General features: G+C 36.0%; 1 protein-coding gene across 3 annotated transcripts in view; it reads left to right on the top strand.

The window, feature by feature from the left end:
* The first annotated feature begins 964 nt into the window (after positions 1–964).
* Positions 965–14,688, top strand: part of LOC127978728 (zinc finger protein 40) — a 56,556-nt gene continuing 42,832 nt past the window's right edge. For 2 of the 3 annotated variants that reach the window (XM_052583598.1, XM_052583601.1), the window contains exons 1-2: positions 965–1,109; positions 5,778–5,934. In XM_052583598.1, the coding sequence (XP_052439558.1) occupies positions 5,895–5,934 (40 nt within the window). In that variant the 5' untranslated portion in view covers positions 965–1,109; positions 5,778–5,894. Of the gene's footprint in view, positions 1,455–5,777; positions 5,935–14,688 lie in introns of all 3 variants that reach the window. The other variant, XM_052583599.1, reaches the window with a different exon arrangement.

Here is a 14,688-nt window from a genome sequence, read left to right as displayed (position 1 = left end):
GTAGATTACAATATGTAGTTTGTTACTAATTACAGATTACATGACGAAAAGTGTAGTTACGTAATCTAGGTTTATGTAATTCTGTAGTTATGTATTATGTATATGTAGTTATGTATTCTGACTGCTTTGTAGATTACTTTTAGATGACTTATTACCTAACTTGCTTTCAACTTACCATTAAATGTACCACATTCAAATAAAAAGAAATCTGAAAGAAAATATAATTCATTCTTTAAAATGCATTAAAATTACATAACTCTATGGTTTTATAAAACGCTTTTCATATCTCTTACACTGGTTGTCTGTGTAGACAGTCAAAATAAAGTTGATTTCCCCCTAAGCTCCTCCTTTCTCGGTACCTAGTTCGCATACTGCAACTAACCGCAACGGAATTATTAAAGGGATAATAGAAAACCTAAAAGTGGATAACTATAGTTTTATGCATTTTATATGCACATAAATGCAAAAACTTATCAGTGGCTGTAACGTGCATATTTTTCTTTGAAACATGAGTCCTAAAACGAGCCCACTCGGTGCTTTCAGTTTTGCATGACTGTGAAACATTACAGTCGAAGCGTTTACAATTCCGATATGATTTTGCGTATAATTACACCGCAATCACACTCTGTGCTGTATTCTCCATTGTTTGCCTGAATCTGTGCGGGAAAGCCCAGCGCTGGTTGAGGGGCACAACGTGACCTAACAAACAAGGAACCTCCGGGAACACCGTCAGTCCTGAACTATGCGCACATGGGGCCTATCTGAGGGATCCCGCGAGAAGCGACGCTTTACAAATGACTCTTAAAATGAGCTTTTGCAAATGCCTCTCGGTAAACCGCATTCATTTCGCATTTGTGCTATGTTTATGAGGAAAATGTACAATATTAGTCACTCAGGTGGTGCTTAACGCGTTTTATTCATGTGCTCCATCGGCCGTCAGGACACCCCCTGAGCGCGTTTGCTTCGCTTGGGAGGCGGAGACGGGACCCCCGTTGACGTCAGTGGGCCTGTCGGTTTCCTGCAATAGAAAGTGAGGGAAGATAGAGCGAGAGAGGGGAAAAACAGACCTCTGACCGTTGAAACCCTTGACAACAGTTCAGACTGCACCTGTAAGTACCGAAAGTTAAGAAATACACGCGACTTAATAAGCGTTTAGACGCATAGCCCAGTGTGTAGCGAACGCATGCGGTGCGTAAACGCACCTCAAAGAGCTGTTGTTTTGAAACACAATGTTTCCAAAAACATTTATGGGTTGTTTAAACTAGTGAGCATGTTTGTGTGAGTTTTACGCTGATTTTGCCTGGCGTCGGTCGATCTGTCTGTACCGAGCCGGCCCGTGTTTTGTATCTCGCCGAGAGCGCACGTCTCCAGAATCCTAATACGCGGGGTGTAAATGTTTATCAAGCCCGCAACGCTGCTGGAGAGAGTCTCCGAAGCACCGACCGCGACGGCAGGTAAGCGCCAAAACACCTTCCCTTGACAATGGGATGCAAATGAAAGCATTCCGAATGCGCTTTGCACGTCTTCGGCTGGTTTAAAGGGCATTTTGTTGTCGAATTAGGGAAGTGTTTCTTGTTCATGTCCTGTTGCAGAGGGGTTTTCCCCGGCTCCGCCCTCTTCATGTGTTTCTTAAAGGCAGTAATGCGCAATTCATCCAGTGCGCACCTGGATTTGGCACTGGACTGTGGCATGTAAGCTTAGTGGCTTTTATTGAAAAACGTGGTGGTTTTGTGTCAGGCTTGGACACATGGTTGGCTCATCGCATGCTGTTCTTATAGGGTGTAAGCATGTCAGTTTGTCACTGGCACGGTCTGCCTTACAGGAGCAACCCCCGTTTAGTGCCATCTTATTTGCCATTGCACGCATGCCAAGTAGGCTATTTATGTGTCCTATGTGCAGCAGTTTCTGTTGGCTCTGTGGTTTCAGTGTGTTCCCTTATATCTTGATCGATAGATTCTTTTAACATTTTGCATTCATGCATTTTGCAGATGCATGTCGAATTTTATTAGTATGTGTATTCTCTGGGAATCAACCCCCCTGACCTTGGTGTTGCTTGTCTGGCTACATACATTGTGATATAACGTAGTATTGAAATTCTGCAGTAATACTGAAACATTCTAATTCTGATGTAGCAACATTACAATTATTCTGTAACATAGTAAAATCTCAGTTCTGCAACGTCCTGTTCAAATTCTGCAGCAACATGTTGAAACAACAAAATATTTAAATTATTCAGTAACACTGTACATTTGCAATTTTGAAATGACTAAATATTTAAATTCTCCAGTAACATTGTACCATTCCAATTTCAAAATTATGTAATATTCCACTTCTGCAGTAACATTGCATAATTCAATTTTTGAAATTATGAATGTTGGAATGTTACAATGTTACGAATTGACATTAATTCTTTACTAACATTGTAACGTTCCAATTCTGAAATGATGTAATATTCAAATTATTCAGTAAGATTGTAACATTCCAGTTCTGAAATGAAGTCATATTCAAATTCTACAGTAACATTTTAGCTTTGAAAAAAAAAAATCTAATTCTGCAGTAACTTTCAAATTCTTAATTGATACAATTCTGCAGTAGCATTGCAACCTTTCAGTTCTGCAGTGTCAATATTCAAATTCTGTAGCATTCCAATTCTGAAATAGCTAAATATTTAGATTCTGCAGAAAAAAATGCAACATTTCAATTTTGCAGTGTCATATTTAAATTCTTCAGTATGTATTATCGTTTATGCATAAATGTATTTTTCCAGTTCTGCTATGGGTAGATGAAATCATTTTGAAAAGTAGAGATGCAGTGTAACATAGGCTACATCATTTTGTGGACTGTTTTATACCTATAATTCAGGAACTACATGTTATATTTCTGCTTTTAAATTACACTCGTACTCGTCACATTACAGAAAGTTTAAAATAAGTGTGGAAAAAAAGTGTTCGAAAGACAACCAGTTACAAGACCAAAGGTACAAGTTTACACTGTAACAATATATATATTCTTATATTAGTATTTGTTGATTAAAAAAAGAAACAAAGTAATTGCACATTATGCATCAACATATTTATAAGGGGGGATTTTTTTCTATTATTTATGATTTATTTATTGAATTTTCAAAACAACCATAAGACAGACAGCAAGTAATAAAACTAACAAACCTCAAAGGAAAAGGAGAAAAAAAAAACTAAACTAAGTAAAAAAAAAACATAATAATATATAATAATAATTATAGTAATAATAATAAAAAATAAATAAATAGCTTAGTTGGGGAATGTTATTTCAACACACACTGACTGTCCTTTGACAGTATTTCTCAATCCTTGTCCTGGAAAAAAAATATCTCTCTAATCAAACGCACCTAACTCCATGCCCTGAAATGGATGCCTCAAATATTCCAAAATGTGCAGTGCAGGCGGGCTTCCTGGACCTGGAGTGAGAAACACTATTCTAGATGTGCGTGAAACCTGGTGTATGTGCTGTGTGTGTGAGTGTTTGTGTGTATGCTGAAATCCTCAGGGAGGTGATGTCATTGCTGTAGAGCTGCACACAGAGGAAAATCATGCACACTCGTAGTAAGCGTTATATAATGTGGTGAGACGTAACATTCGCGTGGAATCTGGCACACGCCGTGACGGGATGCATGCGGGAATGCATGGGCGAGGCATGTCAGATGTTTGCTTTATGCTACAATGGAGCCGGGGAACATACAGAAACAAAAACTTCCTAAACATTGAAACAAAGAGGATCTTGTGCAGAATGTGGGGCTTATTTGCATCTATTCCTGCAGAGCCAAAATAATGCCTTGGCCATTTTGAGAGCTGCAGTTTTGAAATGTTTTAAAGACTGGTGATTTTCGTCATAAACAACCTGTCAACATTATTGTGGAGGATATATATAAACCAGGCTGATTAATTGGATATTTATCAGCACTGATACGGTCTCTGGATAATGCACATTTCCTATTTTTAATGTAGTTGAATAATATATCTCTCCATCTCTATCAGTTGACAACAAGTTGATGTTCTCTGGTGTTTTCATTGCATTTATGGTTTGGGTTCATTTTAAAACTGTGTGTTTTAAAGTTTAGGAGGTATATATTTTTTATCTTTTTAAATAAATAAAATTTATTTTTTAAATAATAAATACGATTGTATATTCTATTTAGCAAATAAATGTATTTTTCATAGTTATTTAAAGGGTTCGTATGATGTTGCTAAAAAGAACATTATTTTGTGTACTTGGTGTAATGAAATGTGTTTATGTGGTTTAAGGTTCAAAAACACATTATTTTCCACATACTGTACATTATTGTTTCTCCTCTGTTCCCCACCTTTCTTAAATGCATAGTTTTTTACAAAGCTCATTATTCTGAATAGCGAGGTGTGCTCTGATTGGCCAACTATCCAGTGGATTGTGATTGGCCGAATGCCTCAAGCATGTGACAGAAATTTTATGTCCCTTAACATACTGTGATGCATGTCCCTGCGCAACAAGACAAATACAATAAAACCCATTACTAACATTTGTTGCGTCCAGTGGGGAAATAATTATGGATTATAATGACCTATACAGTTTTTTTTATGCGTTGTGTTGCATCGCGCTGCGTAAACATAAAACCGTGTCTGTATTAGTGATCAGAGAAACGACAAACAACAAGCTCTACTTTACACTGCTCTAAACTCGTGTTTGAATCATCAGTGGCAAATTCTTTAAATATGAAAACATACTTACAGACTGTGAGTCAGAACAGTCGGCATTGTAGTCTTCTCTCCCAGGATCAGGGAACAGTCCTCCCTAAAATGTGCAGCACACATCTGAATATTTGGGTTGAGCTGTTCTGGAACAGTGTTATAAATACAACTTATCCACTGATTTCTAGTTCTGATCTCTTTTGGAAGGCCAAACAAAGTAGTTTTGCTTTCACAGTGAAACACAGCATCTCCACAACATGGCACCGGTGGCAACAGTGAGAATCAAAGTCACGGTCTCTTTCTTTGCGTGAACATTTGAGCGGCATTATACAAATCTTCCTACATCGTGACAAGGGCTGTAACGATATGCAATATGAAATCAAAATCGCCATACGCAGGTCCACGAACCTGTATCGCAATGTGAGGAGACAGAATCGCGACACACCCCTCCTAGAGTTATCCTTCCTGTTCAGATCCAATGCTACCACATTTTTTATAAAAATATATATTTTTCCTCAAAATATCTTTGGATTGTTTAGTCTTTGCAACTTTAGGAATCGTATCTATTCACAAACATCTTGTAATGCTACAAAGAGAAAGGAAAACTTAAATCGCCTCATATGACCCCTTTAAAACATATTTGTGGGCCCTTTTTTATTGTGCCGTTTGGATATATATGTTAAATTGCTGTAAATTGTCCTGACAATATTTAATATGTTTAATATATTTATATTTGCACTTTGAAAATTCCCTGGAGAGTTTGCAGCGCAGCAGAAATAACAGTGTAATTTTTCTGTGTTTGATGTCTGATAAATGCAAGTGTGTGCAAGTGCAGTTAGTCAATGCATCGATGACAGAACAGACTATTAAGATCAGAAATCTGATTACTGCTCACACTTCTATATCTGTGTCAGTCCAGCTAAAACATTGCTTCTTACTGACAACACTAGTGATCTGTCACAGTAGCTGGAGCGAGAGAAAGACAAAGCCACACTAGGGTTGTTACCAGAAGCAAGAGTATGTGTTTGTGGTCTGTTTTGTTTCTGCTTGAGTTTACTTGTCTCTCATCTGTCCCAGATGTGCAGAGGGTGTCTTTCCTGTGCGGAATAGGAGTCTTTCCTCCCTGTGTCCAGCTGCATTCCATCCAGCATCTTTCCTAGGATGTGTCACTGAGCCAGCGGAAAAACCCTGAAAATGCCACGTACAAAGCAAAACAACCCTAAAAACCTGAAAGGTAAGTGTGGTCTTCCGTTTGACCAGATTTCTGTTTGCTTAAGGTTGTTTTTGTTGGGTCATGCCTTTTCCTGTCTCTGTGTGGTTGAAGTGTCTGTGAAGTTTCTTCATAGAAGGGAAATATTTGTTTAGTAAATAGAAAAGCGTAGGTTTCCCAGTCAAACTGGTGCATTTATGTGTGACTTGGGCTATTTTTGTATATTTTTGTTCTGTGTGAAATCACACATTTATTTACCACAAATTAGTTAGTCATTGGGAGACTTGTGTGAGTGAAAACTGTATGGTTTCAGTTCTATGTGTTTCAGAAAGTGTTTCTAATAATCCTATTTTGATGATTCTGTGAAGTCAATTGACTGGCACAGTTTTCTTTTTTTTTCTGTGTTGGTGTATTTCCTATTAAAACAGGAAGTAGTTACTGGCAAGTGGCGTTTGAGGGAGGGACATCCTTTTTCTATAAAGTGATTTTGTGGATCAATATTTATTGACATTTTCCGGAAGAGATGTATGCTAACTGTGACTTGTAGTCAATGTTTAAGAGTACACTAGCATGTAGAGAAGACCACAGAAATTAAAATGATAACTGTTTCTTGATTAAAAGCAATTTTATGATTTTAGAAGGTTATGAAGGTGTTGTCACATATTGACATGAAAGTTCTAGATTTTATTAGTAACACTTTGGTCTTGTAAAAATTATTGATCTTTAATTTCTTAAATGACAAGCAGATTTTAAATAGTGCCCTATACACACAATGAGAACCATCAGGGAAACACACATAAAACTAATGCAGAAAACTAATAACAAAAATTAGAAAAAACTAAATTATAATAAACATTAAAGTTTTGAGAGAATGTACTGTTTTCCACTGTAAATTATTCAGAAATTCTAAGCTTACAAAAAACATAAATGTGAGACTATTTTACAGAAAATGGTATATAATGCAATATTGGTTAACCGCAGATTACACACCAGAATTGTTTTTTTTAATGGCATAAGCATTTTTCACACAGAAATTGATTGTAAATTTCACAAATAGTTACAATGTAGTGACAAGTAACAGATTAAATTAAACATGAAATAATGAAAACTGTAAAATGGACTAAAATAATCCGGTATTTATTTATTTTTATTTTTGGTAACACTTCAGAATAAGGTTCCATTAGTTAATGTTAGTTAATGTATTAATTAACATGAACAAACAATGAATAATACATTTATTACTGTATTTATTCATCTTCGTTAATATTACTTAATGAAAATACAGTTATTCATTGTTAGTTCATGGTAATTCACAGTGCATTAACTAATGTTAACAAGCACAACTTTTGATTTAAATAATGCATTAGTAAATGTTGAAATTAACATGAACTAAGACTTATAAATGCTGTAGAAGGATTGTTCTTGCTTAGTTCATGTTAACATAAGTAGTTAACTAACATTAACTAATGGAACCTTATTCTAAAGTGTTACCTTATTTTTTATTTAAACAGTGAACTGAGCTAATTAACAAGCTTTACTTGTCACTTTTTTTCTATAAATCTTTTTTTTTTTTTTTACAATGCAAAACATTTTTACAATGCATTAATAAAAAGGTACCAAGCAGTTTTGAAGATACAGTATACTATATCAAATATAAAATATATCAAATACTTTATTTAACTTTAATCCTCTCCAGAACAAATAATGTTTTAGTGACGTAGGGCCTATTACTCAAATCTAAGGTTCCTTTAAATGTTTCTGTAATCGCGGGAAGGAAATGCACAAATCATGTCCTTACACACAGAAATTGTGCTCCCATGCGTGACGTTTCTGTGGAATCCTAGACATTTCCTTTTTACCAAGAAAGCCCCCACCTCAAAGTCCGGCCACAATTCATGCCATTTCATGTTCAAAAGCGAAGTTCCTTGTCATTTATGAAATCGAAACTCAATATTTTATAAAGAATCTAAGTGCAGTTTGAATGTTGAAATGCAATAATGAAATGCAATAAAAATGGCTTTGGGTGTGTGAATGAAAATGGCTTTGCAGTAATGGTTTGAAAGAACGTAAAGTATGAAAGAGAAAGAAAAATAGCCGAACAAGGAACTAGAGGATTCCCTCCTTTGTGTTAGGTGGCTGTGTTATTGGTGTCATGGATACAGAGGTGACCTCTGTCTATCAGCAGAACACACCCATTCTAAAGCATGTCATAATCGAGTCAGACGGTCAAAGCTTAAAAGCATAACGCTTTCATTGTTCTTTGAAGTTGCTGTGTTTACTGTTAGGTAGCATGTTGAAATCATTGCTAGGTGCAGACTCCGCCAACATGTCAGTCTGTGTTTTGTTTCGTGCATGTGCGTCTCGTGACTTCAGAGCAGAGCAGGAATGCTTCAGTGACGCAGTTTGCGGGTAAACGGGCAGGAAGTAAGGAACCTCTTCCCCCCGTTTGGACTCAGTATGTTTACTCTTCAGAAACAGCTGGTCTCCAAGCACACATTGCTGGCATCACATAGTTGTCAACCTTTAATTCACCTGTTTTCTATATAAAAAATTGTTAACCATTGAGGGACAGTGTTGGAGCCAAAGATAAGATACTAATCTGTCACACATATGTTTTTTTATGCCTTTAAACCTTTTTAACAGTATTTTACCATTACTAGCTAAAGGGGTATTTAATTTATTTGTTTAGTTACCCTCAAGTTGTTCAAAACCCATATGACTTTCTTTTTACAGTAGAACAAAACTTCACAAAGGTCTTTTTTAAATGACACTTCACGTTAACCATCGTTTTTAGCTCCACAACAGGCTTTTAAGTTAAATTTTTGACTCGGTATTAGTAAATTATTTCCTCACAGAACGATATCTTACTGCAGAAGATGTGAAATGTGGAATAGTAGTCATTTAGACTGCTTTATTGAGTTTATTTGAAGCTTATCAGGTGTAGCCGCTAGTGCTGTTGTTATGTAGTGTAAAGCTGTGTGAAATATTCTTCACAATTTTGATTGGCGTGAGGGTGAATAAATAATCACTGAGTTTTCCTTTTTGTGTGAATGATTGCTTTAAAAAGTGCTTTTAAAAAATGTTTAAAGCAACCTTCTTTTTGTTAGAATGTTGTTCCTTTTCATGAGTGTTTTGTTAAATATAATAGAAGGGGGTCAGAGCGCTTGAAAAATCCGTACAGTAGTGAGTTTTCCGCTTGTAAACGTACCGTGAAAGGAGCACAAGGTGTTGAAAAGCTGGAAAAAGCGTTTCTGGTGGAAAGACTTGAAGTCATGAAATTCCAAAGTCAGTTTATTGTTAATTTAGCTGTTAAGGGGTTTTTCTGAGTGCATGACTTTATATAAATATACTGTTTAAAACTATTTCAGGGTACATAAATACAGTAAAAGCCGTAAAAATGTGAAATATTATTGCAATTTAACAGCTATTTTCCTGTGATGCAAAGCTGAAGTTTCAGCATCATTACTCCAGTTTTCAGCGTCACATGATCCTTCACAAATCATTTTCATTTTCTGATATCCTAATATTAATAATGCTGAAAACATGATATTTCAGTGGTATAAAGCTGTTTGAAAAACAAGTCTGCTGAATATTATGAATTTACTGTCCTCATCCTTGTTTTTTTTAACAGTTCGTAGAAGTCCAATTTGTATGCGTGCAAATCATTCTGTTGGGATTGCCTAGGAAAAAACTAAACTGTGGTTACCAAAACAATGTAAATTAGTCGCGTCCTGGTGTCTGCTTCCTTTAAACCTGTTCTGCTTTTCTGCAGAATGCATTAGTTGTTTATTTGCATGCAGAAAGACCGTAAAGCATGCTCTTTAGAAATGTGGGAGTATGTTGAATGTCAGACCACGTTGCCTTTAACCGTCCTCATAACATTTTAGAGTTGTATTGTTGGCGCAGTGACCGTAGGTGGGAAAATTGTGGCATGCCAATGCAGGAAGTTTCTCCTGCGGGCCTTCCTTTACTTCCCATTTCTAAAGCGCCCATTAAAACGTTCTCTGAGACATTGAATCAACTTGCTCTCGGTCTAACACACTTCACCCACGCACAGGTGGTGCGGCTCGCAGACTGTTGCAGCTTGTGTTGGTGGTAGATGACCGCAGAACACAGAAATGGAAAAGCCCTTTTAGTGCAGCACTTGCTCAGTAGTCGTACGAGACAGACGCTGGAACGTCTCCCCCAGAGAAGCTGTTAATAATTGACTCTCGGGTTAGTTTGCTGACCTCTGTGGAGTCCACGTGGGCGCTGATAATCTCAGGTGTCACGTGCATTGGGCTTCTCACGGCCGTGATGGATGGGTCACTTTAAAAAGTTTTTCTGGCAGATGCCACTGTTTCTGTCTCAATTCAGTCTGACTTCTCCGTTGGCACAGGATGAGACTAACCTCCTTTAGGAAAAATACGGAGGAGACACACGCATAGTAGCGCTGTCGAGTGTTTATCAAGGTTTATGAGGTGTGGGAGGTTGATTCGATGTCCTCCTGCATGGCTGAGCCAAGTTTGACGTCAAAAAAAAAAACAACAACCTCTGTGTAGGAGTCTGTATATCTATAGACACACAGTATACGATTTTGGGTTTGACATTTCAGGTGGGCTCAAGCTAAAAAAAGAGCCTCTTAGATCCACCTATAGAGGCTGCTTTTGCTGATGCATTTAAACACCCTCTTTACACATGAAATGATCAACAGCCATTGTTACACCCATGTGCGGTTTGGTAGTTCGCTGTGAGGTTTATCCTAATTGTAGTTCGCAGAATTATATTTCGGTTGTAATTTGTTATTAATTATTTGTTCTAGGATAAAATTTGCCAGTAAATGAACATTCCCATTCTCTGTTCAAAGGAATAAAATAGTCCCTTTGCAGAAAATTGCCACAAAATTGAAACAGAAGCTATAGCTATTGTGGGATATAAGATGTAATGTCGGTTGATGATATTGCTATAATCGAATAAGGTTTTCTTCTCTGGGAAAATTAAGCAACATGACTTGTTGAGGCAAAGTCACATGACTTTTTAACATGCATATAGGAAAATCTGATTTCACGGTAGTTTGAGTATACCTTTTTACAAAATTAAAAATGTATACATGTCAAGTTATTGGATAAATATTTTACAGATTTTTTTTTTTGTATCTCGACATTTGTTTAAGGGTCCTTAAGATGTTTCCATGTTTTTAAAAGAAGCCTCTTATGAACGCCAAGGCTGCATTTATTTGATCAAAAGTACATTAAAAACAGACATTGAATAAAAATATTTTATAATTTAAAATAACTGCATTCTGTTTCTAATTTTTTTAAATCGACTATTCCTGTGATGCAAAGTTTAATTTCATTCTGATATTTTGATTTCCTCCAGAAACATTTATTTTTTCTGTGTTGAAAACAGTTTGTGTGTGTGTGTGTGTGTGTGTGTAAACCATGATACATCTGATTCTCAGGATTCTTTGATGAAGTGAATGATAAAAAGATCAGTTTTTATTTTGATATGGAAATATTTTGTAAGTTTATAGATGTCGTTAACGTCTTATCTTTAATCAATTCAGCACTTCCTTACTGAAAATGATTAGCTTTTGAGACTTTTTGGAGTAAATTTTAAGTTCTGAATGTACAACAAACTGTTTTATTTCAAAAGATCAAAAACATAAATTCTCATATCATGACCGGTTGAATGATGCGTTAACCCAGGGCGCACATTTGTTTCAGTGCTGCAGCGGTCTGACCCTAAGCATCAGAGGTCAAGAGGTCAGGCTTGGGGTTAAGAAAGGGTCTTGAACCTAATGTAGGTCCTGAATTCTAGTCTGTCTAATCCCAGAGACAGACCCCATGAATATCCCGGAGTTGTTTCTGTCTAAAGTTGAATGGTTCTGGCATTTCTGTTCTTTTTATAACATTTCAAACGTAAGGCTACAGTGGCAGCTGATGTGAAATCAGCAGAAGCTGTCCTTTCACACTGAAATATAAATCAGTCAGTTATTTCATGAGAATAAGGTTCATGTTTGAAGGCCTGGTCTCAAACAAAGAAAATGAATATTTCTGAAAAAAACATGATATCGAAATTAAAGCAGTGCATATAGATGTGTTGACATCGCCATTTATCAGATGACAGAACTAGGGTTTCCCTTTTTTTCTTCTGCTTCCTCCTTTTTGTTTTTAAGTGTTTTGCTAACCATTTGGTAGCAGAGCTGTTGTGCTTATTGTAAATCCTTTAGTTTTATGATCGTTTGCTAACTTTTGACTAGTCTTTGTTTTTATGTTCTCACCAAGGTAAAAAAAAAAACCATTCACTCCGAGAAATATTAGTATTGGTTTTGGAGTGAACAGGACTTGTTGAAATATGGTAATTATTAGCAATGACAGTATTAGAAGAGTTTGTTGTTTATAATATAATATAATATATATATATATATATATATATATATTTTAAATGTATGTTTTATTATAAATCAGTGGAAGACAATTTTCGCCACAAAATAAAAGATCGTAAAATAATAAAAGGGTAATTTTGAGTTTTTATCATTCATTTCTGACTTTTCTTCACAACTTTTACAAATTACTTTTTTTAGCATGTTTTTTGTTTGCCACGAAATAAAAAAATCTCACATTTCTGACTTTTCCCCCCCAAGAATCGCAATTCTGAGTTTATAACTCGCAATTGCAAGAAAAAAGTGATAATTGTGAAATAACCTTGGAATTTCAAGTGAGAAAAAAAGAATTGTGTGATTTACCTTTTACAATTTCTTTATTCTGTAGCAGAAACAGATTTTCATATGAATCTTTTTTATGTGCTTCTTTAAAAAGTTCTTAAATTTCAAAAAAGCAATTGTATGTATACATTGTAAGTATACACAATATTATGCATTTAAATATTTATTTGAATTATTTTTATTACTGTACTACATTGAGTTTTAGAGTTAAATGTGATTTTATGAACGAAACTGTTACACAAGAGGTTCAAGAGTTGACTCAGATTTGTGAAGATGTAAATTCAGTTAAGTTCAGACCCTGACGATGTAGATGAACTCTGGTAACCGTTTCAGATCATCTCAATAGAGATCCTATGATGGAGTTTTGATGAGGCTTCAGATGGCTGGATTTGTACCTGTTGTGTCATGCTTATGAGGGCAAAGCATTATTTCCGCACTTTACTGTACAGTTTGAGTAAGTGAAACCCATGCTGTTCTCTCTCTCTTTCTCGCGCTCCTTGTTCCCTGCGGCTGGGATCACCCTCCGTTTTAGCAACAGTAACTAAAACAGATGCGCAGCAACAGGTTTGGCCATGTCTGTTTTTTTTCAGGGAAATTTAAGAGTGTGTGAGAGAACAAAAACTGAATGAGACAATTGTGCATGTCTGTGTTATCAAAACCAGTTTTGCTCTGGTCAGCTAAGATTTTTAAAACCGCTTCAGGACATGTTTGTATAATGAGGTGAAAAGATATAATTCTGCTTTTTATTCCTTGAAGGAATAATTACTTTTCCCCCATCCACGGAAACACTGACTCTTTCCAGTAATTAAGCTATAAATTTAACAGCTTAGCTCTTAAAAAGTATATTTTTACTGCCCGAAAAGAAACTGGGTCCAGCATGTTTTGGTTTTGCAGTCATGCACCATGTTTCTTTGTTTGCTCAGCATGGGCTTTTCCTGGCATAGGTGGAGAAATGCAGGCCATTATTTTAGGGTCATTGGTCAGAAACTAGTTACACTTGTCTACTGTAGTGCGACAATATGTCTTCCATTCTAATCAGTGAGATGTTGCACTTGTAGTGCAAAAAAAGAAACTCAATTGCACATTAAAACGTATTTCACAGTTGATGGGTAAATTATACTTTGGTGTATTTTTAACACACTATGTGTCTCGTTTATGAATAATGAGGAATGTATGTGTAATATTAGTGCATTATGTCAGTTATTACATTCGAAATGTACAATGTATTAATCCTGATTCTTGCCTACTTAGGGTGGAATTTTTTTTTTTGTCATGATTCTCCTATATCTGTATCACAGAAAAAAAAAAACTTGTGCTTTATGAGTGAGACTATGATTTGTATGCACTAATTCTGATTCTCACGTACTACTTAGGGGGCAGTGTCTTAATCGGGATGCTGTCTTTCTCTTTCTGCTATGTGATGTGACGTTTGTTTGCTCATATAAAAAGTATTTGAAATCTATGATAACATAAATGACTGACAAACTGGTTAAGATCTGTTACAAAAGCAAGGTGTCACGTTTCAGTTTGTGATAGCTTTTGTGCAACACGCCAAGGTTGTGTCGAGATATATATTTTCACAGTTCTTTGATTTGTTCCTGTTATAAAAGAATCCCTTACAAAAAAAAAAAAAAGTACTATACCAGTAGTTTTTGCTAAAAGCTACAACAAAATATACTGCGGTAACTCGATATCAGCCTCCATTGTCTTCGCTTTTGGCTTTTACAGTAGCATAAGTAAGTGTAGTATCAGTGTTTTGGTGGAAACTACGGTTACCATGGTAAAAATGACCCTTGTATTCTTCTGTGAGGCTTTTAGATGTTCTGTAAATCCTCAAATTGCTTCCTCTCATATGGTTTACAATACTGCCGGAGTAAAATTGCAGCTCACTGCTTCCCTCTTACTGCATACAAGGTCTTTTTTGGCTATTGTTCGTTCTAGCATTTTTTTTTTCTCGTTCATTCCACCCCCACATCATGCCTGAACACCATTCAGACTTTCGTTCTGAATGTCTGTCAAGCTCTGACTGTGTATCGGACCGAAGTGACTAATGCTGGACAGACGCCACCCAC

The sequence above is a fragment of the Carassius gibelio genome, chromosome B19 (genome assembly GCF_023724105.1).
Source record: "Carassius gibelio isolate Cgi1373 ecotype wild population from Czech Republic chromosome B19, carGib1.2-hapl.c, whole genome shotgun sequence".
In the NCBI taxonomy this organism is placed as follows: Eukaryota; Metazoa; Chordata; class Actinopteri; order Cypriniformes; family Cyprinidae; genus Carassius; species Carassius gibelio.
This window is presented reverse-complemented; position numbering and strand designations above follow the sequence as displayed.